The 24664-nt window shown below is 37.1% G+C and overlaps 1 protein-coding gene across 1 annotated transcript in view; it reads left to right on the forward strand.

The window, feature by feature from the left end:
* Window positions 1–20: 20 nt before the first annotated feature.
* Window positions 21–24664, forward strand: part of ATP2A2 (ATPase sarcoplasmic/endoplasmic reticulum Ca2+ transporting 2) — a 48612-nt gene continuing 23968 nt past the window's right edge. Inside the window, exons 1-6 of the mRNA XM_009643112.2 lie at window positions 21–214; window positions 1307–1324; window positions 1418–1500; window positions 9543–9647; window positions 12657–12795; window positions 24308–24388. Coding sequence (XP_009641407.1) covers window positions 97–214; window positions 1307–1324; window positions 1418–1500; window positions 9543–9647; window positions 12657–12795; window positions 24308–24388 — 544 coding nt within the window. The 5' untranslated portion in view covers window positions 21–96. The remainder of the gene's footprint in view (window positions 215–1306; window positions 1325–1417; window positions 1501–9542; window positions 9648–12656; window positions 12796–24307; window positions 24389–24664) is intronic.

Genomic DNA, 24664 nt, shown 5'->3' on the forward strand with positions numbered 1-24664 from the left:
GAGGGGCTGAGGAGGGGGCTCGCCGCCGCGCCCGCCGCCGCTGAGGAGGAGGAGGAGGAAGAGGCGAGGCACCATTTGCTGCTCCCTGCCCCAGCCATGGAGAACGCGCACACAAAGACTGTGGAGGAAGTTTTGGCATATTTCGGCGTCAACGAAAGCACCGGGCTCAGCCTGGAGCAAGTCAAGAAGCTGAAGGAGAAATGGGGCTCCAACGGTAGGTGAACCGGCCCCACGCCGCCCGCCTCCCTCCGCCGCGGGGATGCTGTCGCTGGCACTCGTCGTCTTTCCCCCCCTCTGCTCCCGTTTCCACCCCTTCCTCTTTTTCGCTCATCCTTCTCAGGGCCCTGTTTCAAGGCCTATCGTGTGTGTATTTGCAAAGCCGGCATCTCTTACAGGACCCGGAATAGGAGCGAGGGAGAGAAGATGGCTGACTTGAACTCCACCTCGTGGGTTTCTTTCATACCCCAAGCTCACAGGGCTGCTTTGGGAAGGAGGATGTCACCTCCGTTTCCTTTCACCTTAACGGTGGGAAATCTTCTTCCATTCTGAAATGAAGCGCTGTGGTTTTCTTTTTTTTTTTTTTTTCCCTCCGTCTTGACCTTCATTTTTCCCTGCTTTTCAGTGCCTTTCTGTCCCTTATTTTACATTCTTCTCTCGAGTCGGGGCACAGAATTCAGCCGATAAGGTGTTTCTTCTTTTAATCCTTGTTGCTTGGCCTTCCTAGTCCCTTTTGAACTCCCATGCCGTTGTGTAAAAATGAAAAGCTATGAGAAGATTAGACGGTGGGGTTTTTTTAGCTTTAACACTGCTATTGTGCCTCTTGAAATTACTAAATCTAGTTGCGGGGAAATAAAAGAGAGAGGAGAAATAAGAAAATATCCTTAACATGGCGGAGAGAATTCGAAATATTTTGAACCGAGTTTGATGGTTTGGGTTTTTTAAAGTGAATGTGGAGGAAAACCTTTGTCAGAAAGCATTTGAAAAGCATTTCGAGCCTTTGACCCTTTGTGTGCAGGAACAGCAGAAGTCCCACAGCTGGCTGGAGTGATGACTTGGCTGAATTATAACCCTTAGCACATTCCGGCTAACCTGTATGTGTCTTAAAATGCAAAACTATCGGGCCTATTCTGATGCTCTAATGAAAAGAGCCACCTTAATGGGGCTTTCGGTATGTCTGTCAAATCCAACCCAGCTGAGTGTGCAATTCAGGAACAGTAGCCGGTGGATGCCTTATGATGCACTAATGTGTTTCTTCGATGATTTCTTTTTCTTTGACATGCTTCCTGGAAAAATCTTCCACTGGCAGAGTTACCAGCTGAGGAAGGTAAGCATGTTCACGAAATCTTCTGCTAATTCTTGTTGATAACACTTTTTTTTTTTCAATAGCATAACTAAATGGCTTTGTTACATATTGCAGGAAAAACCTTACTCGAGCTTGTGATTGAACAATTTGAAGACTTACTAGTTAGAATTTTGTTGCTGGCAGCTTGCATATCTTTTGTAAGTATGAATTTTTATTTCATAGGCTTCCGTATTACAGAATGATAGATACTCCAGTGTATGGGAACTGTGCATACTGAAGTTATGCTCTTTCTCAAAAGGCAGAAGTATAAGATGCAAAGTGAACTGCTATCTCTTAAATTGGTTGCCTTGTGAAGATGTTTCTGTACGCTAGAAAATAAAATTTCAGGGGAGTCTTTTCTTGCATGAGTCATAAGTACGTAACTACACTAGACAGGTGATTTTAAAAAGTGCTTCTCATTCAACCCAGTTTGCTTATTTGAGGTGGGATTTCCCAATGCTTTTGTTGGCTTTGAAAACTAACCTTGAGTAAGTAAGTGTTTAACCGAACATTCTTCTTGCCTTTGAGTTAATCGTTATCAAGCTCAATGTATAATCATTGGAAGACATTTTTGGATGCAATGCAGACTGTAAATAGATTTTACATGGCGAATATTCCAGTTGCCTTCCCTTCCTGATAATAGCAAGGTGACAGTTGTTGCTTTTGACAGTGACAAGAAGGATGACGGCTGTGATGGCACCATTGTTGACCAAATTTGGTAACTGACCTTTGGATAGCCTAGTCATTAAATGGACATCTTGCTTTGCATGCAGGATTAAAAGAACAAGAACACTTTTAACTTAATTTTTTTTTTTTAAAGTATGTTTAGGCAATCTTTTTACGTAACGTGTAAGGGTATGCGTTTGCTGGAAAACTGAGCAAAGGCTAAGTATAGAAGGAAAATGAAGGCTGTGTGTCTTGGGGATCTGGACAGTAGAAACAAAAGTGTGCAGAATATTAAATTAGGAGTAAAAGTTTATACTAGACTTTGCCCTGGAGTTGTAATTAACTACTTTAGAAAAAAAATGCTGTAGCTCTTGGGGGGAGTGGAAATTGTGGTGACTCTTTAGCTAAGGGCTAGCTAATTAGGATGGGCAGAGGAGAATGTACTCTGAAGCTGTTCTGTTTGATGGGTGAAGGTTTGCCCTGTTGTGGCTGCTGCAGTATATACTGTGTTGCTGATCCTCCACCACGAGAGGCTTCAGCTATCCCCATGCCGACACCTTTTAAAGTGCTTTGGGTTTTGGTATGCATATACCATTACCACCTGAGCAATGATTGATGGCATCGATCTTGACCATGGAGACAAATGTGCCTTACTCCCTCTTCTGTTTCCTAGGGAGGAAATCAGGCTGACTATAGAAAATTAAATAAACCGGTCATTAAAAAGCTTTTTTCTCTTCTTTCCCCTTTTCCCTTCCCAGAGGGTGAGAAGGGGATGTGGTTTTATTCCTGAAAAGTCAGGAATGTTTCTGTCGTCTCGGGAGGTAAATGACAGTACAGAAGTTGGTTAGCCTTTCATGCCAAGGTACACTATTTGTTTTTATTATAACCAAGTAAGTGAGAAAGCAAATTCACCAAACTTTAGCTTTCATTGCTGAATCTGAGTAAGTATGATAACAGACTGACAGAGGTCATATAATACACACTGCTAAACCCCTTTGAAAACTTGATTAGGAATTGGATTTGGGGTTTTTTCAGTATACTTAATTTTCCTATCTAATTAGGAGACTGTAGTCTAATAAGAGTGTGGGATAGATCTGGGTTCTCTGCTTCTGTGCAGCTGGCACGGTATATGACCTTGGGCTACTGCTCTGCCTTTTCTGTCTCCTATTTAAGAGTTACAGATACCCACTATAAATTGATGTTAATAGTAAAGATTTTTCTCTTTTTGATGAAATGTAAAAGAAAAAAACTAGATAAAATTTTGGTACTTAAAAAGCACTTTCCTTTTGTGTTTGTTTCTGGCTTTTTCCCTGCTCAGAAGGTGATAATCTATTTCTGTTTTTCTTAGGTTTTATCTCTTTTTCTTGATGAAAGTGTATTAGAGACTTCTGTAGTAGCTGTAAAGAACTGTTGAGTATGTTGATATAAAGACTGAATTGCATCCAATTTTTGCAGCAATAAACATCACCTCAATTCTTGTGTTCCTGAAAATGTTTGAATGGGGTATGTAGTTGTGCTAGGTTTGTGGACAGTAACTGTTCCATGAGAACACTTGAAAATGTTACATTAAAAACTGGAATTATACATAATGCTGACATCACAAATTATGCTAAGTCATCCTTCCCATAGAATAACTTAATCTAGAACTTCAGTGTGTTTATTATGCTATTTTTACGAGCCTTAGAAATTCAGTTTTGCCATTCATACTGTTGCAATGCATGCAGAACTCCCAGTACCTTAGAGATCTTGAAATGGATAATGTAGACTTAAAATGGAGTCAGTTAAATTTGCATTGGTTTTGGATGTTGAGTAATACTGTTGAGAGCTGTTCTTTAATGAGTCAAGACTTCTGGCTTTCTTGGGGGTAGTGTCCGATCCCACAGACTCATACTGTGGAATTTAGTGAGGTGCTGATTCTCACTTCAATGACTGCTTTTTACTATAACTTACTGTTTCATAGACCGTAAGCTGTAGCACTTGAGTAGACAGTAGGACATTGTAGGGTGTACCAACAGAAGCAAGGTTGGATAATGACTGCTGTTCCAAATAACTTTCAGCTGAAGACTTACAGGCCTGGTATATGTCCTGAAGGGAATTTTCACTAAGATACTCAAATAAGTAGTTTCCTTTGAATGACAAGGTATGGGAAAAGGTGGCTTACCCAGGATTTAGGAACAAATGACTCCAAAAGCCCCCAAGTCTTTTGAGTTATTAGGGGTGGGTTGAGTGTTGAAATTGGGCATGAATATATGGCACTGGGTTAACTTTTTTAAGGGTGGGGTTTTTTTAGTGTGTCACTGAGAACTTACTTATTCTAATTTGAATTTGTTTTTTCTGATTATCAAATGGAGTATGTACTTTGTGCTAGTGGCAGCAGATTTATGTGTGCTTTCAGGAAAGGCATAGGTGCTGTTAAGGCAGTAAATGTAACAGTGTTCTTTACCAACTGTACATCATCAATGTAAAAAAACCACGTTGAAGATTCAGGTATGAGAGAGAGGATCTTGAGCTGTATAGATTATTGATTTGTGTCATGGAAGCTTTTCTGGTAATTGTATTGTGATTGTAAATCGTATTCGATTCTTACAATTATGACTGCACAGAAACAGCCATTTTTAACACTGAGATCTGCATTAGTTTTTTTGTGCAGAAACATCCCCTCTTATATACAATATCATGTTCTGTGTTCAAAGTGCCTTTTGTGTCCTCTACTCCCACTCCCCATGTCAGGTATGTGTCAGTAAAATAAATCAGACTAACAGCTGAATCTGTGTCACCCTGGCTGATTGTAGGGGTCATATGCTGCCTGTTGGCTGTAGATACTGTGTCCTACATTCCAGGTTGGAACTGCTGTTACAGATGTGCTTAGTACCAGCTTAAATTCTTACACTATTGTTTCTTCAGTATTTTTATTGGCCTTAAGTATGCCTTTTGAAAAGAAACAATGTAAATAATTTCTGATGGTGAGTAAATGGATCTACACATAGGGTTGGACCTTGTCTTGGTGTTCTGTCAAATCTGTGAAGCATATGCAGAAATACACTCAACAGGTTTATCTCAGCAGTTCAAGGGCCTTCATAGCTTGACTTTCTAGGTGCAGGTAGGAGGATGTTTGATTTACCATGAACTATGGCTTTTAATTCTTGCTACTTCTGGAGCACATACTCAAATCATAACACATAAAAGAACAGCTTTCTTTGCCATATAAAGTACTTAAAGTAATTAAAGTTTCAATATGTTACCTGTGTATCTGATGTAGAATAATGCTTTGGTAAAGTATATATGCTTTAAACAGTGATGCATGCTTAACCATGCACTCTTATCTTTGCATCACACTTACAGTGAATTATCTTCTACAAGATGCAGCATAGACTTAAACTATACCAAAAACTTAAGTCTTAAAAACATGGTTAAATACAGCATTCTAAGAGCATTCTTCCTTTTATTAATTTTCTTTTTTTCCCCAAATTATTTCTTTGATTCCTAAACTGACTTAAGTGAATGTTCTGGGAATGTTTTCTACTAGCAGATATTAATGTTTAGATTAAAACAATATATTGTGATTTAGTCCAGAGTTTATTATAGCCTGTAAATTAGCACGAGTACAGCTAAAAAAAAAAAAAAAATCTGTGTCAAAAGGTGAGCAAAGCTACTCTTGGAGTAAGATGTGCCAGTAAAAATGTTGCAGGCTTTGCCCTGAAATCATCCCAAAAGCTACCTGTTAAGGTCAGTAGCAGTGAATACGCCGCATAAGATGAGGATTGCTGTAGTACATTACACTGGCATGCTTTCAGCTAAACTCAGCTTACTCAATAGCACCTGAGATATCAAATGATGGTGAGGGGTGAATAAACGTTGAGAAGCAATTGTGATTCCATTTTACTTTGTAGAAATTAAGCTGTGGGTGCTGTGTAACTTTATTTTGTTCCTTATTGCTACTCTAATCACAGGAATGTGTTTATCTTCAGAAGTACAGAGAAGTGTATGTGACGGGTGCTTACAATCTGCTAACCCAGTGAAAATTTTTATTTTGTACTTATATTTGTGGTCAAGATCCCCCCCTGGGTAGCAAATAAAAAAAAAAATCTCTACTGAATCATTATTCAGTAGAACTAAAATCGGGAGATTTTTCTTTGGTGTTTCCTGGTGTTCAGTATAACTGACATGGAACAAGTATCAGGACTGCTAAAATAGTTTGCATCCCCTTAATTTCAAGGTAATCTGTATTGAAAAGAAAAATCACTAAAGGAGGGTTTTCTGAGCAGTAATACTCTGTCCAAAATATACTAAATCTTAATTCACAGTATCCTGTGAGAAGAAGAGTTTTATGTTACCTGCTTTAATTAGTCCAGGGCTCCTTTTTGTTAGTGTGAGATCTTGCTCTTCCAGCTTGCTTCTAAGTTTCCATTGTCAAAATGAAAGGCAAACAAAAAACCTTGTTAGGTTGCTGACAACAAACTGTTTGCTTTTCCCCTGTTAGTGGTAAGTGGGTGCAGCCTGCTGGGCAACAGAATTCTATCCTGAAGTGTCCATTCTTTACTCTTAATTATGGTTTTGTTACTAACTATCATTTAGTCAGCTGAGACAACTTGCCTCCATAACTTATCGTACAATGCAGAGATACTTAACTTGTAGAAATGCAAAAAGCTGTAGGGAAGCTTCTGTTCTAGTTTTCACCAGTAGTCACTTCATTGCTGGCTGACTTTGGTGTTGTACCTCTGCCCCCTCTTTACAAATAACCATGAAAACTGAGTGCTATTTGCCTGTCATTATGTATTTTTTGGCTTAGTGTCCTGCAGGTCCACCCCATCAGGCTTTGATTAAAATAGGCTTCTGCAAGCCATAGCTCTAGCAGCCCTAAAGCAAATATGCTGAATGAAAGTTGTCCTTTAAGCTGCTTACGTCAGCTGTTGGTATGGGACTTTAATGTCTTGCTTTTAATTTCCCTTGTATTTTCAGACTTGCATTTCTCTTGAGCAATTACCTTACTATTTTTTTCCTACCCTTTTAAGCTTCTAAATACATGGTAACTCTACTTATTGACTATACTGCCTGAGCAGTACATTGGAGATCAATGACCTGGAAATCAAGCTGTTGTACATGTGAGTCTTAAAGTGATTAGGGCTGAAATATGGTGGGGCCCTTCTGAGAAATAGTCAAATAAAATATCTCTCATTGTAGACCTCTCCAGGGTCTTAAAAGTGTGCTAGTGGAAACTTTTGACAAGGACTCAATGCCTTGGACAGGAATTGTCTAGTCTCTACTAGGCTTCAGCACATGATCTGTTGTTACTAAAAATGCTTAGTTAAATAATTGTAGTCCTTGTTCTGTTTTCTCTCTGATTTTTACTGTGGTTTTGTTTTTACTTCAGGCTACTGTCAAATAATAAACCTGATCTGTTAAAGCAATGTGGTGTATGTCACAAGTGTCCTAAAGGGAGTGTTAATATAGCTGTAGTCTACTATAAAACCAAGAACTCACAATGTATTCTGTTATCTATATGTCTATATTTACTAAAACATTCTAGAACTAGAGTTTAGATCAATCCACTGTTAGTAATTGTGTGGAAACTTTTCTGGGGAGAAATGTGTGTTGCTGGCTTCCAGGATTAACTAGATGCTTCATTTTAATCTGGTCATAGATTGCTAATTTTGCAAAAAAAAATACTGGATCTGTACTGTCAGGATCTCTAATCTTAGTTCATCTGCTGTTTTTGAAATAATGGCTTACTGAAAGAAAAGATCGCTTGAAAACTTAATTTTGGTTCTCCTCAACGTACTTGGATCTTGCTGTCCTTGTAGCTGCTTCCTTTACCTCAAATTTGTGAGGCTTTCTAATTGTTACTTTACAACACACATGGACTTCAATCTGAAAAGATTGTGGTTTAGCATTGTGTAAAGCAGATGTTTTATTCCAGTTAACCTTGTAGGTGCCTGCTCTGTTCAGAACATCACAAAAAATTATTGAATTTACTTGCTTTGTTGGAAGCAAAATGGGCTCTACAGAATTCCAATAAAGAAAGGGAGGGAAGAAATGGATACTAAGCGTTTTTTCTGATAGCAGTGTGTGACCTTATATATGCTAGGAAAACTGGAAATGTACCATTAGCATTTCTGTTAGCTCCACTGGAGGCAGCAGTGCTATCGCAGAGTAAAAGCTGTCCATGATACAGGAGTAATGCATGGTGTGAAGACCACAGTGTTGACTGTATAACTGCTCTAGCAGGTCAAATAGCACAAGTTGTTGCTGGGGATTGGAGATTAGCAGTGTGGGAGGAGGGAAGAAATACCAAGATGTGGAGAGCATAAGAGATCCTAACTAAATCTCTTCTCCAGAGGGATTACACAGACCCTCAAAATGTTACGTTGCCAATTGGAATGTTTTAGTCTTATTAATCATAACTTGGATCTTATAAGTTTATCCTTTTATAATAAAATTTGTTGTTGCATTGAATTTGTTTGGCACTCTGTTTTCTGCTTGAGGCTTTCATGCTGCTGCTTCTTCCTTTTAACGTCCTGGAGTGTTTCACAATTGAGCAATAGCTCTGAGCAGCATGTTGGTGGAATTATGGCGCTTGCTTTAGTAACAGTTTGCTCGCTGCAGTCTTCAGTGATTCAGAGTGCTGTTGCCTGACTACCAGCCCTAATTATCTCAACACATTGTTCCTATTTACTGTCACTTTCCAGGCTTCCTGTTGCTCAACACATTGACAAAAAAGCTCTTCCTCTCTAGTCGTGTTAGTTTGACTTTTCTTCAGTAACTACAGAACTCTGCAGAGGCCCTGATGTCTAGCCATTCAAGTCAAGTGAATGGCAGAAGCCTAAAATTAGAGCATAATTCTAAAGCAAATGAATTAAAATAAAATCTATGTGGAGCCTTTTATGCAAGTCCTCCAGTTGATTTACTTTTAAAAATCCAGTTTCAATTTGAGTTCAGCTACTCAGCTCAGAATTCAACTTCAGATGTAATTACACAATTCACTTAAATGTTCAATAAGATGCTACTTGTATTTAAATAAGTAGATGCTTATTTTTATATCTACTTACTGAAAGCTTGTAAAGCTGCTTTCATTTCTGTGTCTTATGTTATTGGTAAGGAACAATTAACTTGGTTAGAACTCAGATTCTGGCAAAGTTTTAGTGTTCTAAGTAGACAAACTGATTGGTCTTTGTGCTGTTTTAGACAGAAATGAAAAATTTTTTGAAACTTCACTGCTGTAGCTGTTGTCACAACTTTGCTTTCATTTGTGAAGCAGAAGTAGCAATATGTTTCCCAAATAAATAGCTTACTCCTTTAAAAGAAGAGCAGCCTTGGAAATGAACTTTGTACTATTTACTAAAAAAATCTTTTTCTCCTTTTCCATTGCATATTGCCAACTCATTCATGAACTACAGAACTATACCTTGGAAGATTGAGGGGTTTCAAAAATTGCTCAAGACTAAGCAGTTGAACCTCAAGCTGAAACTTACTGGGTTTTAAGTTTGCAAGGTGTCCGTGTAAATCAGTAACTTAAATCGTTGTGTTTCTTTTACAGGTCCTGGCCTGGTTTGAAGAAGGTGAAGAAACAATCACAGCATTTGTAGAGCCTTTTGTAATCTTACTTATATTAGTAGCCAATGCAATTGTGGGAGTGTGGCAGGTACGCAGATGTTCTTACAACATCAAGTCACAAATGTTTCGGATATTTTTGGTTTAAGAGGAAAGACTGTGCAGTGTAGTGTCAGGTGCTTCATACAATGCAAGTAACGTGTGTTGCTAACTTTAGATTCCTGAGAGTCAACATAACATAGAACTTCTGGACAAAAAGTATTGACTTAAAGATAAAGTGAAAGCTTCAGAAATATTGCCAAAAAGACAGAGTGCCCAACAGTGTGTTTGGCCACATGCTGGTGAACACATGAACTAGGCAGTCCAGAAGGAAGGCCTGAATTCAGGAAATAAATCAAATCTTGCAAAGATAAACAGTCAATTGGATTGGCTTACAAAAAAAAGGGGGTTGTCCCAACTAAGGAACAAAGGCTGGAACACTTGTAATATAGTTTCTTGTCTGTTTCCTCTTGAGACAAATGCTATGGTTTAGTACATTTATTAATACATGAATAGAGTATTAATTCTTCCTATTCAATTACTATAGTGCCTATTAAGTGTACATGTAAAGACTGCATGTCTTTCAAAAGGTAGAAGTTTCTTCTGAAAACATCTAAATACCATTAAATTTTTCCTACATTATTAGCTTTGTGATTAATTAAATGGCTTTTTATAAATCAGCACTAACATAATCTAACACTTCTTGAGATGCCAAAACAAAATTGTTCATGTAACTTTAGTTTACTAATTTGATCACTTCAGACAGAGTATGTTTTATTAGAATTGTTTTTCTGCAGATAAAAAGTGTTCTAGAATTTTTAGGGTAACTTAAGTTCTTTGTAAGGTTGGTTTTGATTTTTTTTTTTTTTAAAGGGGTGGTGTTAATGTGACATAATTACTTGTTATCTTAGCAAGTTAGGTTTCATGCTTCTAAAAAAAAAACCAACAAAAAACCAACCCAAAACTGTCCAAAATAACAACAAATATTAAGAGGAGGATCCCTATTAACAGGTTAAAACATATTAGAGAGGAGGCTACACACTGGAAGCCACCAGAAGTGGCATTGATGCACATTCCTGTGCTCTGCTTTGTGCTAGCACAAGTAAGCTGGTTGAAGACATAACCCTCGAAAAATTTAATCTTTAGCAGTGTCCAGCTTGCTGTGTGACTGCTAGAGCTGGTATGGAGGGAAGAGGTAATGTTGATCAAGGGATGACAGCATTGCCCCCTTAAGTGTCACTTTCTAATCAAGTCTTTGTAAAAGAGTTGTGCAAGAATTAATCTTTAACGTGAAACTTCGCGTTAGAATTCTGCATGTAATACTTGTATGAAATGTAAAGCTATCTCTATAATTTGGAGATTTTCTTGTGTAGTTGCATACACTGTTGTAGGAAAAAAATAACTTTTTTTGGACATGATGTGCAAAGAACATGGTGTGCAAAGAATACCTATATGTCTTTCTACATGCAGTGAACTTAATTGTGAAACAGGATTGCTGTACAGATTAAATGACTCATTCCGTTGTTTTAATGGGCATGGAAAATAAGCCACAGTACCTAGTCTCCACCCATAAATGTATCTGTTTCTGCAGGTATTAGATGCGAGCAACTGAGTCATTGCCTTAGCTCTGCCCTCCTCAACCTTTCCTCTCACGTGCCCTTTTCCCAAGGTGCCATCTGCTAGTACTCAGTGGTTGGCAAGACAGTCTAATTATCATATCTTAAAGCAAACTGGGAACAAAAAGATAGAGCCTAACGCACTGAGCTGGCTGTCCTAGCTGAACCTTGTTTAATTCTTTCTTATTTCTCCTTTTTGAAGGAAAAGTTCCGTTTAATTAACCTTCCAGTTGTGAGACTTTCTTTTTGTACCTTTAAGGTGTTGTGTCATATTAACTCTTAGTTAATCCACAGAAAAGAAATACCAGCATTATTGTTTTGAGCAGAATTAATTTACCTGGTGTAATACGAGGCTAGTATTAATTACAGATTTATCTCTGCACTGTCTGGCACTGAGCTGTGCCATGTAAACATTAGTCCTTCAAAGTAGTTTTGGAAATGCTGGTTTTCAGCTGCATTGTTATGCAGAAGTACTTAGTACCTCAGCCTTTGAACTTCTGAAGATTAGATTTCTGCTTTGACACGTGCAGGAGGAAGTTTTTATTACCTGGAAAGGCTAGTATATATTTGAAGCGCAGACATTCTAAAAAGTACGTGCACCCTCACCATTACCTATAATCATCAGGACTGTATGACATTTGTAATTGTCAATGGGCTGGAAAATGGAAAATAAGTTACTTCTCAAAGAGCTAGAGAAGGAGTACTGATAAGCTGTTGGTTTCTTATGTTGTCCTTTATCTAGGTGACATCACAATGTTGATATCAATCTCTGGTAGTGCTTAACTGAGAGAACTGCACTTGAGATAGGAAAGCTATTGTGATAGTGTTAGTGGAAATAAAAAGGTTGCCCTGTGTGGGGATTCATTTAAGTTTGTAGCTTGTTAAGAGACTCTGGGGAAGTTTCTAGTCTGTATGCTTTAATTTCACTTTAGTGTGACCTGATTTGCTGAAACGAAGTTGATAACACGCTATTTGAGCTTTGTCTTAACTTGATTTCTGTCAGTACGTGAAATTTAGTAGTGCTAGTCCCTTCCAGTTTGAGTCTAAGCTGCTCCAGCTGGTAAGGTACAGCTGAGACAAGACTGTATCCATGAGTCTTAATTCTGTTTGGTGCTTTTTTTATGTCAGAAAACATCCATATGTTACATAGAACTAACTCTGTGGCCTCCCTGTAAAAAGACAGTGTGTATTTTTAATGGGAAATGCTGCAGGGTTTGAAAAAACAACTTTTAGGTTCTAAATGCCCACTAATAGCTGAATTATGGAGTAATGATTTCCAGTCAGCAACCTTGTAAGGGGAGGGATCACATAATTTTCTGTATTAATAAATGTAGCTGAGCTGAGTCAGTAGTATTCATATCATAATGCATTTGAAAAAATCAGATCTGACTTACATATTTTTCCTTGAGGGCTTTTTAAAATTCTACATTTCTGCTGTCTCTTAGGAAAGAAATGCTGAAAATGCTATTGAAGCTCTTAAAGAATATGAACCAGAAATGGGCAAAGTATATCGACAAGACCGAAAAAGTGTACAGAGGATTAAAGCAAGGGACATTGTCCCAGGTGATATTGTAGAAGTGGCAGGTAAGGCTCATTTATGTAGTACATACATGTATTAGCATATTATTGTAAAATTGTTGTGAGGGCCATGTCTTAATGATTTGAGGCCCTGGGGGGAGTTTTCAAAGACGCATAAGTATATGGTTCACTTATGAACAATCTTGCTTCTGTTCATCTGTAATTACTTTAAATGTGCACTTGCACTGAGGGGATTGTTTTTCAAATTGCCACTTAGTTTAATTGGTAGGTCTAAAAGCAAAGCATCTTAATTGGAGTACAGGTTTTAACACTTGTCATGAATAAAATTTTGTTTTCTAAAGTCTGGTTTCAGAGTGTCTTATAACTTGTCTGTTTTCTATCACAAAATACTCTTTTTCCTTGCTTTTAAATGTGTTCAGTTTCCTTAGGTTCTGGAATGCAGAGATTTTTTTTTTTTAGTCACACTCTGTTCTTTATCTAAGGAAAGATAACTTCATCTGAAGGTTTTTTTCCAACTCTTACACTTAGAATAGCAGTGCCTTTCAACTTCTCTTCACAAATGTCTTCCTCTGTCCTCTCAGCTAGTATGGCTGGCATGTGACATCGTTTTCTTATCTTTCATAATTCTTTATTGCTGCTTTTGCCTGTTGCTGTATAGGAGACCACAAATAGATTAACTCTACAAAGTAGAGCTTCCTATTTCTCCAAATGTAAGCATTTGAAGTACCAGTCTTAAAAGATTGGATTTTTGCATCAAGTGTTCTAGCAACTTAGCTTTGCCCTAAAAGGTGTATCTTTAAAATAGAAGTATTGTATACTTACAGCTAAAATGCCTTCGTTTTGGTGATAATGCCATACCAATAACTTTTTCTCTAAGCTGGACTTGTCGGTGACTTCCATGTTTCTGATTCCTTTCCAGATAAAATGAGGTGGTTCTTGTTAAGGAGTGATTGTTCCTCTGGGAACAATTTAGGGTGTTTAGAGGTGGTAGCAGTCTCGAGAGGAGATAAATATATACCCTTAAACTTGACTGTCCTCCTATTTTAATTAGCAGGCAGAGAGAGTGTGCACTCAAAATGAAGTTGATGTTGGCTGTTTGCCCAGCTTCCATTCCTTGAGAAACTTTTTAATGTTTGCTGAGCCCTGTCTCAAGCCTCCGTTCTGTGCCTAGGATGATTCGGCTACAGCAGCCCTGGATGGGGTAATGCAGAGTGTGAATCTCATGAAGGCTGAAGCTAGTTTCCTCTTAGCATCTGTGGGTGAAGAACAAGTACAAATACAAAGTGCTGATAGCAGAAATAAAGGGTGAATTATGATACCTTGTCACTTACTCTGCTGCTTTGACTCACTGTTACTGCACCATACAGTCAAATCTGTGAGTTCTGCAATGAGATTTTTGTTTAAGGAGCTGAGGTTTTCTGCGTCCTTTTGAGGCAAACAGAACTGTATAAATTACAGATTCTGCAGTAAATGTCTAGTCCAAATCCTTATCTTGTTTTTAAATGTCAGCAATAGAATGGTAGTTTTGGAAGCAGTTTGTATCATGGGAATACACTGGGCTTGTGTTTTTTGGTACTTCAAAGCAGTATTGGTAGAACTGCAAGTTGATGACAATGTATTTTGTACTGGTTTGGGGTATCTCACTAGAGAAAAATGCTGGATTTTGCTGCTCTGCCAGGTGTCCAGAGCACTGAAAATTTTCTGCTTGATTCTTTGCTATTTCAGAAGAGGTAGAGATTGCATTTTCATCTTACAGAAAAAGACAAAGCTAAATTTGTATGTGAAACGTGTGGGCTTTTACTTACCTTGCTGTATATTGTTAGTATCAATAAAATCAATTACCGGTGCTGTCTCTTTAAAAGGCCTGTGCCTGAAGGAGAGAGATGAATTGGAAATAAACTGCTGACTAGCATACCTATAACACTAGGCTGTCTTTAACAAACATCGTATCCTATTTTTTATAGGGTTACTATTGCATTATTTTAAAATCTGCTTGTAGAACAGTGTCTGGTAGTCCCAACATGTGTAGAACTGATTTTTTTTTTAAAAAGACAAACTTTAAAAATAGTATGCTCGTGTAGTTAAACAAAAATTATCAAACTGTCCTTTAAGATAGGTGGTCTAGCTCGTTCACTGACTGTAGAAGCTCATGCTGGTTAAAATACTCAAACTGGTGGGTCAAACAGCCCCCAGCTAGTCTTTTAACACTCATCATGTTTTTCTTATATTGGCAAATATAATCAACTGTAGCTTCAAGTGAAGGTAACTAAGTCATGTGGATGTTTAATACAGAAATAAGCGCCTCAGTGTAATACAAACTCTGATACTGAAACAATAATTTCTAAGTGTAGATAGGCAATGATGAAATTTTAATTGTAATCAAACTCAGAGAAGCTATTGAGCAAGTAGAGAAGAGCAATACACTATGTACCAGCATTAGTGTCAAGACCTGGAGGTGAGAGAGACTGTGTGCATGCCTGTGCCTCAAATGTAATAGTACTGCGATGGCCTTTGACATGGTGTTTGCAAAAAGATGACCATGTAGGGAAGTGACAGAGCACTTCATACTAGGATACATATCTGGGTATGGAATTCTAGGCAAAGTGCCAATGACATTTGTGTGTCCAGGCAAATATCTTTCAACTGAGTGGCATAAATAACCAGGTGATATGTTTCTCCCCTATGCTGATACTTCATTTTGAACAACTTTCTACAGGTCTTCCATAACAAAATAGTTGTATTTAATGCTAGAACAGCTTTGTTAATTTGAAGTAGCTGTATGTGGGTCTGACACAGAGATAACTCTTCGTTGTAGGAATTGGTAGATTGGTATTGCAGTTCAGGGGAAGTGGGGGATTATATTTGCCCCTCTGTGTTGCAAATGTTTGCTGAGAATAAGTAGTATTGAACCATTTCCAAAACAATTTGGTATTTTCAGTAGTTTTGAACCCATTAAAGATAACCTGGTCAGCTTAGCATAATGCAGAGTGTGCAATAATGGTTTATATCTTACTTTTTATTCTGGCTCCTTAGGCTATTTGTAGAGTTTGACTGTGTTCATTGACTATTTAGTCTGCCTTGTGGCCTTCTAAAATAAAGCTCCTGAAAGATATTGTCTTTAATTGTTCTGTTGACGGAAGAAACAGATGCTGGTTTATTTGACTTGAAGTAATATGGGGAAACTGCAGGTCTGCATTGTCACCTTGCAGTAAATACGGAGTTACCTGAATTAGATTATCCCTCAAGTGTTAGATAGCCTACTGTCTTATGTGTCTCTTGGGGATCAGCATGCATACAGATACTGCAGAACACTTGATGAGCAATTACTGGTCCTTATGCCTAGTAGCTAACAAATTCAATGTAAATTCTACACTGAAATTTTTCAGGTGTACTAGCAGACACTGTAGTCCATGTTTGCTCAGAGACTGCAGACCTGAATTTCTTAACTATATGTTAGGAAGACTTTCTTCCATGTCCACTTAAGCAAAGATGGTGGAAAAGATACTGTACAATCAACAGGAACTCTCTGGGATGAAGTTGGGGTTACAGGTTTGGGCTGCATGCCTTAAATTTGCTTGCAGACCTCTGGTGGGCTTAGTTCTCAGAATGGTACTGTATAAGGGTTACTAAGCTGTGCTGCTTGTTTCTTAGAATTGATGAACTGAAAAATATCCAGATGCTGTCCTCAAATGGCTTTTTAGTGTGCCTGTCATAAAATGGATTATTACACTGCTATAAAAGCTTTAGTTTATTAGAGGTTGCACTTTAAATTTGTAACTAGTGGCTATCTTTAATTTATTAAGATATCCTTTGTTTTAGTTGAGTTTTTGTTTGCCTTGGTTAAAGTAACATTTTAAAGAAACTTAAAACAGCATGGCCTTAGTTCTTGGAAGTTTTGTATGAAGCCCAGTCTGACAAATCAGGATAAACTGGTTGCGAATCATTTATTTTTAAAGAAGCACTTTTGGGAATAGAAATGAGCTTTGCTCACTTCCGTTGTTTCTTCCTGTCTAAAATGTTAAAATCCTGTCTAAAATCTTAGATACAGCATATCTGACTTTCTGTAATTTAATAAATGAATGTTCATTTGTTGCAATCTGTGAGTGACAAAACTGGAGTCATAGTAGTTCCTCTCTTCCCTGAAGTGCTGAATGATGGTTCTTGTTGTCTATTATTATATTTGTAAGTACTCAACAGCTTAAAAATACAGAGGTCCCAGAAGCCATTGCTTATTAAATTAGTCTGTATTCCAGAAGATTTAGTTTTAACTTTATACCTGGCATAAAGTATGCAAGAACTACTTTCTGAAGCTTCTAATTCTAACTGCAGAGCACTTTAAGACTCTTCCTAAAGCATAGATGCCTTATAATCAAGGGAAGATAAATTTTGGGATGAAGATTGGGAAGGTGAATTACAGCAATCTCCAGTGTGGTTATGAAGAGCTACAGGTTCTTCCTGATAATATAAGCAGCAAACATTGATGTTGCAGATCTTACTACAAAACAGCTGGGTCCTTGTGCCTGTTACTTTTCTAATAACTAGAATTCATTTTCAGACTCAGTGCTAGAGATGGAAGTTTACTTTTTTGGGAAAAGTATTGAGATTGGGGAAATAAAACAAAAAGGATTGAGTAAGACTGAAGTCCAGAATGTTGACCTTATGTCCTAAAAGCACACCACTGAGAGGATCTCTTGATATGGAAAAAAGTTGACTGCAACTATTTTTTTCTTACCTAGTACAAGTTGTTGGGTTTGTTTTTTAAAGGTTAAGCACGTATTTTGCTTTTTCCTTTTGAACCAGAAAAAGTATGGAAGTAAGATCAGTGGTTAATAAATACATGTACAAGTAGTGCATAAATCTGTTGGCTTCAGTGAGCATTTTGGCTGTCACTCTAACACATGAGAGGCAGTTTTGAGATAACCAGCCGCAGTCCAAACTCCATTCCATATTCCACTGAAGTCTGGAGTTATGTGAGGTTCAAGTCAGGGCACAGCCTAAACTTGTGTCACTTTCAACACAGGTTTGAAAACTTATGAAATGCATCTCCAACTTGTTCCCAATGCTTGTAGCATTTTCCTCCAGAGTTGGCCAACTGCAAAGTAAAAAATGGTGAAACTAATTTTGCTTTGTTTGAATTCAGAGCATATCTGATGTTCTATACTCTGATTTGAACTGATACTGCAGTGGGATTTTATTATAAGCACTAATAGAACTGAACTAAATGCTTGAACGTCATGATAATGTTCTGTTAATACCATATCACTGTCAAAGCAAGCGTAAGTATGTTTTTACAGAATGAGAAAACATAAATAGGAATAATTCAAGTCTTATGTACTATTTAATACAGTATGTCAATTTTTCTCAATATAACCCTCAGTTCTGACCTTAAAATATTTTGCTTCCAGAAAGCTAAGCTTTTTGTGTTCTTGTTTTCATTGGTAAGAATGCAGTAAGTGTCTTGTCTGAAGTGGTTTTAACTTCTAACAGTTCTTAGGTTAGGATAATCACACTTCAGCATACACTGCACAGTAAGATCCATGGATGTTTTCTGTCTGTCCAGAATGCAGAACAGCGTATGATAGAGAAGTCTATATCTCATGAACATAGTCTAAACTGTAGTATGAATCCTAAATACAAAAAATAAATATATTCATGTGGATTGTTCTGGCATCTTGTCAGTGAAAGCAAATACTGTTTTACTAGTATGGTTAAAACCGAGTGGACCAGTGCTATTACAATCTTCGTCTTGTTGGAAAATAAATCTCTTACTGGTTTGGACTGGAAACTCAGGCTCAAAATGTATAGTCACTCTTCTAATTTTGACAATTTGACACTCTTGGCCTTGTATGAAAGTGTAGATGGACTAAATAATCTTCCTGTTTTGTAGAGCTTCTGATTTTAGGTAGTATTTAACACTTCCTGTACAGAGTATAATAAAATACTTGAAACCTGTTATTACGGAAGAAAATTAAGTTTCTGATGGTCTAAGGAAATCAAACACAATAGGAAGACTAGATTGTATACATGCAAGGGGGGAAGGGGAGCTAAGCTGAGCTCGTGTTAAGGAAGCTTAATATAAAAACCAATTGTGCTGCAACAGCTATACTTGTAAATAGAAGCAGTCTATTCTGTTCAGATGTAAGTTTTGACTATTACTGTGCCCCAGCAGAAACAGTGCTCAGTTCTGGTTGATCAAAGTATGTAGCATACCATATTTGTTATTTAAGTCTACTAATTTAAATTCTTAAACCTTATGGTTCATGTAGTAAGTTTCAGTTGCCTCGGTTTACTAGCAAATATTCACACAATAGTGTGTCCTCTAAATTAGAGGATAAGAAACTTATTTTGGGGTAAGAGAGGGGTCTTTGAAATAACTGGCTCTTAAAGAAGCTAAAGATCGCATTAGGAAAAGTGGTTTAAATAACAGTACCCATAATAATATGTAATGTTAAAACAGTTAAAGAAAATACTTGTTAACACTTCATGGTTTTTTGGCAAAAGAATTAATACTTATTCCTTCTTTTTGATGGTAAAAAATCATGCATGGTGGTTTTTTGAATCAGAGATGTTTTAATAGCAGTGTGGTAAATTATGTGTGTTGATTTTCATGGTATTTCTAGCCTAGCCTGATGAAATTAAAGCAGGAGAAAGACCATGTTGTCTTAAAAATCAAAATACGTGGAATGTTTCAACAATGAACCTTAATCTATTAAGACACTTGAAAGGGAGGAAATTATGCAGTTTTATACTACTTTAGTCCTCTTCATTTAGTTTTATGGAAGTTGTGTTGGGGATGTTTTTACTCACTTTCAGAAACTGTTGTTTATGTTCCCAAATTGTTCAACCATATGTTGAAGTAGCATGCCAGTTCTTCAGAACTTGCCTAAAAAAAAGTTACAGAATTGGACAACACTGGCACCATAGTTTAGAGCTGTACTGATAATCTCTATTGCAAAAGTCCGGTTCCAACCCTAACCAGCTGATAGCAGATATAGGTTGACACTAGCTTTGGTTAATGATAAACATAAATAAGAAAGTGTTAGGTATGTGTTGTATATGAAGAACCACTGACTTCTACAGGAAAAATTCTTTTAATTTACTGTGATCACTTAGGTGGGCTTTTTGCAAACAGATTGCTTTCTTTGCTAAGAAGATGAATTGTTCTTGTAACACCTATAGTAATATAAAAAGGAAGCAAAACTTTTCCCTTTTTGTAATGTACCTGTCTGTAAACTTCCTCTTAGCAAGTCTTCAGTTGTGGGAGGGATCAGAGGCAGTTAAGAGAGCTGATAACTGTGTTCAAAGTACACATTTAAATTAGTAGCTTTGGTTTGAGGACTCTTGTATATCATAGTGACTTTTGGGGGTAAAGTTCATGTTGCTTCCTGAGCAATTTTGATTAGAACATCTAGAATATTGTTTGAGACTTGAAAGTATGGTCCTGTTGTAGTCTAAAGTTCTTGAAGTTGATACCCAGTTGTACCTGTAGGCATCAAAGGGACTGAAATCCACCCAGCTTTAATAGTTTATTTTCCCTTCAGCTTCATTGTTCATAGAACATGTGCCCCATCACTTCTGCCCATCTTTCTGGGATGCTTTACTCACAGGCTGAACTAGTATACAACATCCTAATAGTGCATTTTGTCTGTAGAGGTCTCTCAGTGAGTGTCTCAAGCCATATTCTGACAGAATTCTGAAGATAAATGTTTTGTATTACTGCTACCTTGGAAACTGGTAATGTAAGAGGGAAAACTGGTAAAGTAAAAGGGATATCAGTGCTCAAATGAAATATCTAGATATAAAGTTGATCATTTCAGTCCACGACTTGATCACTGTCAAGTATTAAATTGGGACTAACATTGCTTAATACATTATATATTTAAAGTCAGTTTGGAGACATGAATAATCTTCTTTTTCAAGGTAACTTTGTAAATTGAATAGGGCAATCTGTATGCTGGATTGTCCTTAAAGACTTCTGTTTATGAGGAAGCCCCTTCATGGGGAACTGTGGTCATTTCTGCAAATGCACACCTGTATTATTGGATGTGCTCTGCTGGTAGGTAAGGTTGTACTGTGCTTAAAATCAAACATAGAGGTATGTGACTCCACATAGAGAGTGGAAATTGACCTAAAACGTTGCCACAACGCTGGGAGGAGTAAGATAAAATGTGGGGAGATTTGAACTTGAGAAGAAAGGCTAGAGCGTTAGGCATAATTGGTGGGAATCTTGGCAAGATAACATTGCTAGTTACTTATAGGTAGCTGAAGAACCCAGTGTCTTCAAATATTAAAATTTTCTGTATTTTCATATGGCTTGTTTAAAACAGTGGATATAAACTTTAAATTTATATCACAACTAAATGCCAGTCCAGTTTCTATCAAGGAGTAGAAACTGTAAATTGCTTGCTTTGGTGTAGACTCACGCACAGTTAAACAAAATGGTGTGCTTTTTAACCCCCTTACAGGAGCCAGGTTGGTTTTATAATAGATTCCTTTACTGTGTGCTGAAGTTCAGTATGAAAAAAACTAGAGTAGTATTCTGTGCATGAATAAAAGGATTCTATGAATAAAGCTGTAATGATTTGAACCAAATACTGCTCGCTCTTCCAAGGAGCAGTCAATTTTGTAGTTAGAAGGGCTATTTTAATCATTAGGTAAGTATTTGGCTAAACTATGTTTTAAGCATATGTATCTGGGCAGTTTTGAAAGTAGCTTATTGGATTTCTTCAGAGCTGTTGTAGAAATCAAGTGACTATTAAGGTTAAAAACTTTGGTTAAAATAATGGATGAAAACACTTCTGCAACTGACATTTTAGACTCAAAACTATGAGATTATATCCATTTAGGCTGTAGCAGCTCTGTACTGAGCAATGCAAATACATGCTCACCTTCTAATTTCTTTTACTCCAAGCCTTGGAGTACTTTTACAGTACCTTTACTGGTTCTGTGGACTGAAATGTAACTAAATTTAAGCCCCCCAATTTCTTTCCTGTGTTAAAGTATATGGAAAAAAAGCCTTCTTGTAGATGAGATCTGCACTAGACTGCTCACTAAAAATTTCTTGTGGGTTCCTATCATAGGATGGTTTCCTATCTGTAATCAGTTTCAGTTATGCTTATGGAAGACTATAAATGACTTGGTGTCATAGCTGTTATTTTGCAGAGAGCTGCTTAAAATAGTTCTGTAATTGACCCTGATGTACAGCTTTCCTGCCTATTGGAAATGCCTTGAATATTTTACTACCGCCTTCTCAAATGGAGATGGTGAGTGAATAATGTGTTTTATCTTAAATTGTTGTTTATCTTAAAAAGCTGCAGTATCATAATAAATTTAACACTTAGTTAGTTGATTCAGGCAATTGATAACGATAGTAGTTTTCATGGAAATACTGATGCTCAAATATCAATAGTCTATTAGAGCAGGGGTCTCTCCTAGTACTCTAGATCTTGTGAATATTGTGTTTGAGTTTGAATAACTTAGAGCTGTTCAGAAGAAGTAGGTTGGAAAATTACTTGTAAACTTTACCATATGCTCTGTCCAGTTACTTGAATGTTTAAGATTTTTTTAACAGCTTTTTTGTGTGATTAAGTCTTAGAGTGTCAAATGTGGTAATGTATTTGAGTTGGCTGTGGTTTTCCAGCTGCTTTAAGTAATTTGAAAACATTTATGCAGATTGACAGGCGTTATACCACATTGCACTGAGGTATTAGCCTGTTGTTCAGTGATATCTGAAAGCCAGCTGCTATTATATGTCTGCATATAAACCTCCTCATGACATCAGGAAAGCATATTGAATAGTTTTGCCATTTTTGGCCTAGGTCACTGTTTGTCTAATGCTATTTTCTCTTGCTGCTCAAGGACATTGTGGCTTAAATTAGTTTTCACATGCTATAATGATACAAAAATGGAATTTGTGGCTATTTATTGTATCACTTCATATACATATGCTTACAAAAACACAATTCTAAGTCTACAGGCAAATTAAGCAATCTTCTGCTGGTTTTAATGGTTGAGGTTTCTTTGACCTTACAAAAAATCACATGGTACGACTTTACTTAAGGTTTGAAGTAGCACTTAATTCTCCTCTTCAGCATTTTGTTCTATAGCTTTCCTGTGTGAGTGGTTGTGCATTCTAAGGCTGTAACACCTCTGAAGAGTTTTTCATGGTATTATTTGTTAATGTGCATTGTTGCTGTTAGTTGCATAAGCAGTTCCTGCAGGAATTGCAGCCTGGTTTAATTTTACTGCAGGGAGATGGAGTCCATCTACTGAGAAGATCAGCTCTTCTTAGCTAGTTCTTCCTTCTTTGTTTCTCTGCATTATTTTGTAATAAAAAGGAAGTTGACACTTGAATGCTTGCAGTATTAAATTACATTAGGAATAAGTTTTGATAAGCATTCATTAGCAACATTGACATGCAGAATGTAGAAAAAGCCCCCATGAGATTCAGAAATGTGATTCATTAATATGCTGTGGCAAGTTAACTTACATGCAGCCATTTATTTGCAGTAGTCACAAAAAGGCGGAGCTTTAGTTCCTTTCTTAAAAACTGGGAAAAGCTAGATAAGAGAAAGTAGGAAGGTGGAAGAATTAATTCTGGGACGATAGAGATGCTGGAGCTAAACTGGCCAAACAGCTCTGTCAACTGACTTCATTGCTCACTGCCATCTTTAGGAGTGTGCTGTTAACTTCTGTTATCTGCTGCCTTGGTGTTATCTGCTGCCTTGGTGTCTCAAATGCTTGCTACTGGAGGGGTTTTTTTTTTGTTGTTTGTGGGATGGCTTTTTTTTTTTTTCTCCAGCGTTGTCTTCTGCAAAGTAGAAATATATATGACAAGATGAGCATACCATAGAGTTCTGCAAAAACTTTAACTGGTATATGGATTGTGGTATATTTAATAGAGTAGCATTACTGAAAAATAAAGCTAGTGTATGATCTAAAATTAATTTCTAACTCTGAAACATCTGGCTGTATTCAAAGTAGAACATTAAAAGTGTGGTTTTGCAGAAGCATGTTATTCTCACAATTGATGCCAAAGCAAAGGAAAGTACAACTTCTTTTAGTTTCTAAATAAATAAATGTGGATAACATTCTGATTGTTGGAGAGCAGAAGACTGAGTCTGGGCATCAAGAAAACAACGAGAAGACTTTCCAGGACAGTTGTTCTGAAAGGGAAACTTGATTCACCTTAGCTAAGGGTTTTGGTTGTTCATAAATATGTATTCTGAAATTGATATCTTTCTCCTGAGAATGTTTTCCCTTTGCTGTCAAGCAGTAGTAATGTGACTAGAAAAACAATCTAGTGTCTTACAACTTCTTTCTTTGAGGTTAGGCAGGGGTAGAGATCTTCAAGGCAAATCTAAACTGCTGAAATATATTGGATACTCAGAAAATTGGAGTATTGCAAACCACAAAAGCAGCAATAAGCTGTTAGTAATCTTGGTCGTCTGAATAGTTACTGGAAAATCTTTTTCCTGGCTGACAGAAGTAATAGTATGCTTGGTTATAAATCTCTCATAAACAAAAGTCTAACTTTGTCTTGTTCATTTCTTTGTAGTTGGAGGCAAGGTGCCTGCTGATATAAGAATTACTTCTATCAAATCTACAACTCTAAGGGTAGACCAGTCAATTCTCACAGGTATAATTTCTGTGAATTTTTGATAATTATGTGGATAACTGAAAGTGCCTTTTCACTATTTGTTTAAAAAAATCCATTAGAAACAAGCTTGTAGCTATTCAGGTACTATGTTGTATTCAAGTGCAGTAAATTTCTGATCTAGTAACTTTAGTCTTAGAGTGGCTGAATGTGTTCTTTATCACTGGCTTTACATGTTTACTTTAGTGGGATTCGTATTGAGACTTGTAATGCTTTTTTGGTCTTTCTTTCCTGCTCTTCTCCCCTTCCCTTCCCCGC

The sequence above is a fragment of the Egretta garzetta genome, unplaced genomic scaffold (genome assembly GCF_000687185.1).
Source record: "Egretta garzetta isolate BGI_Z169 unplaced genomic scaffold, ASM68718v1 scaffold447, whole genome shotgun sequence".
Taxonomy (NCBI): domain Eukaryota; kingdom Metazoa; phylum Chordata; class Aves; order Pelecaniformes; family Ardeidae; genus Egretta; species Egretta garzetta.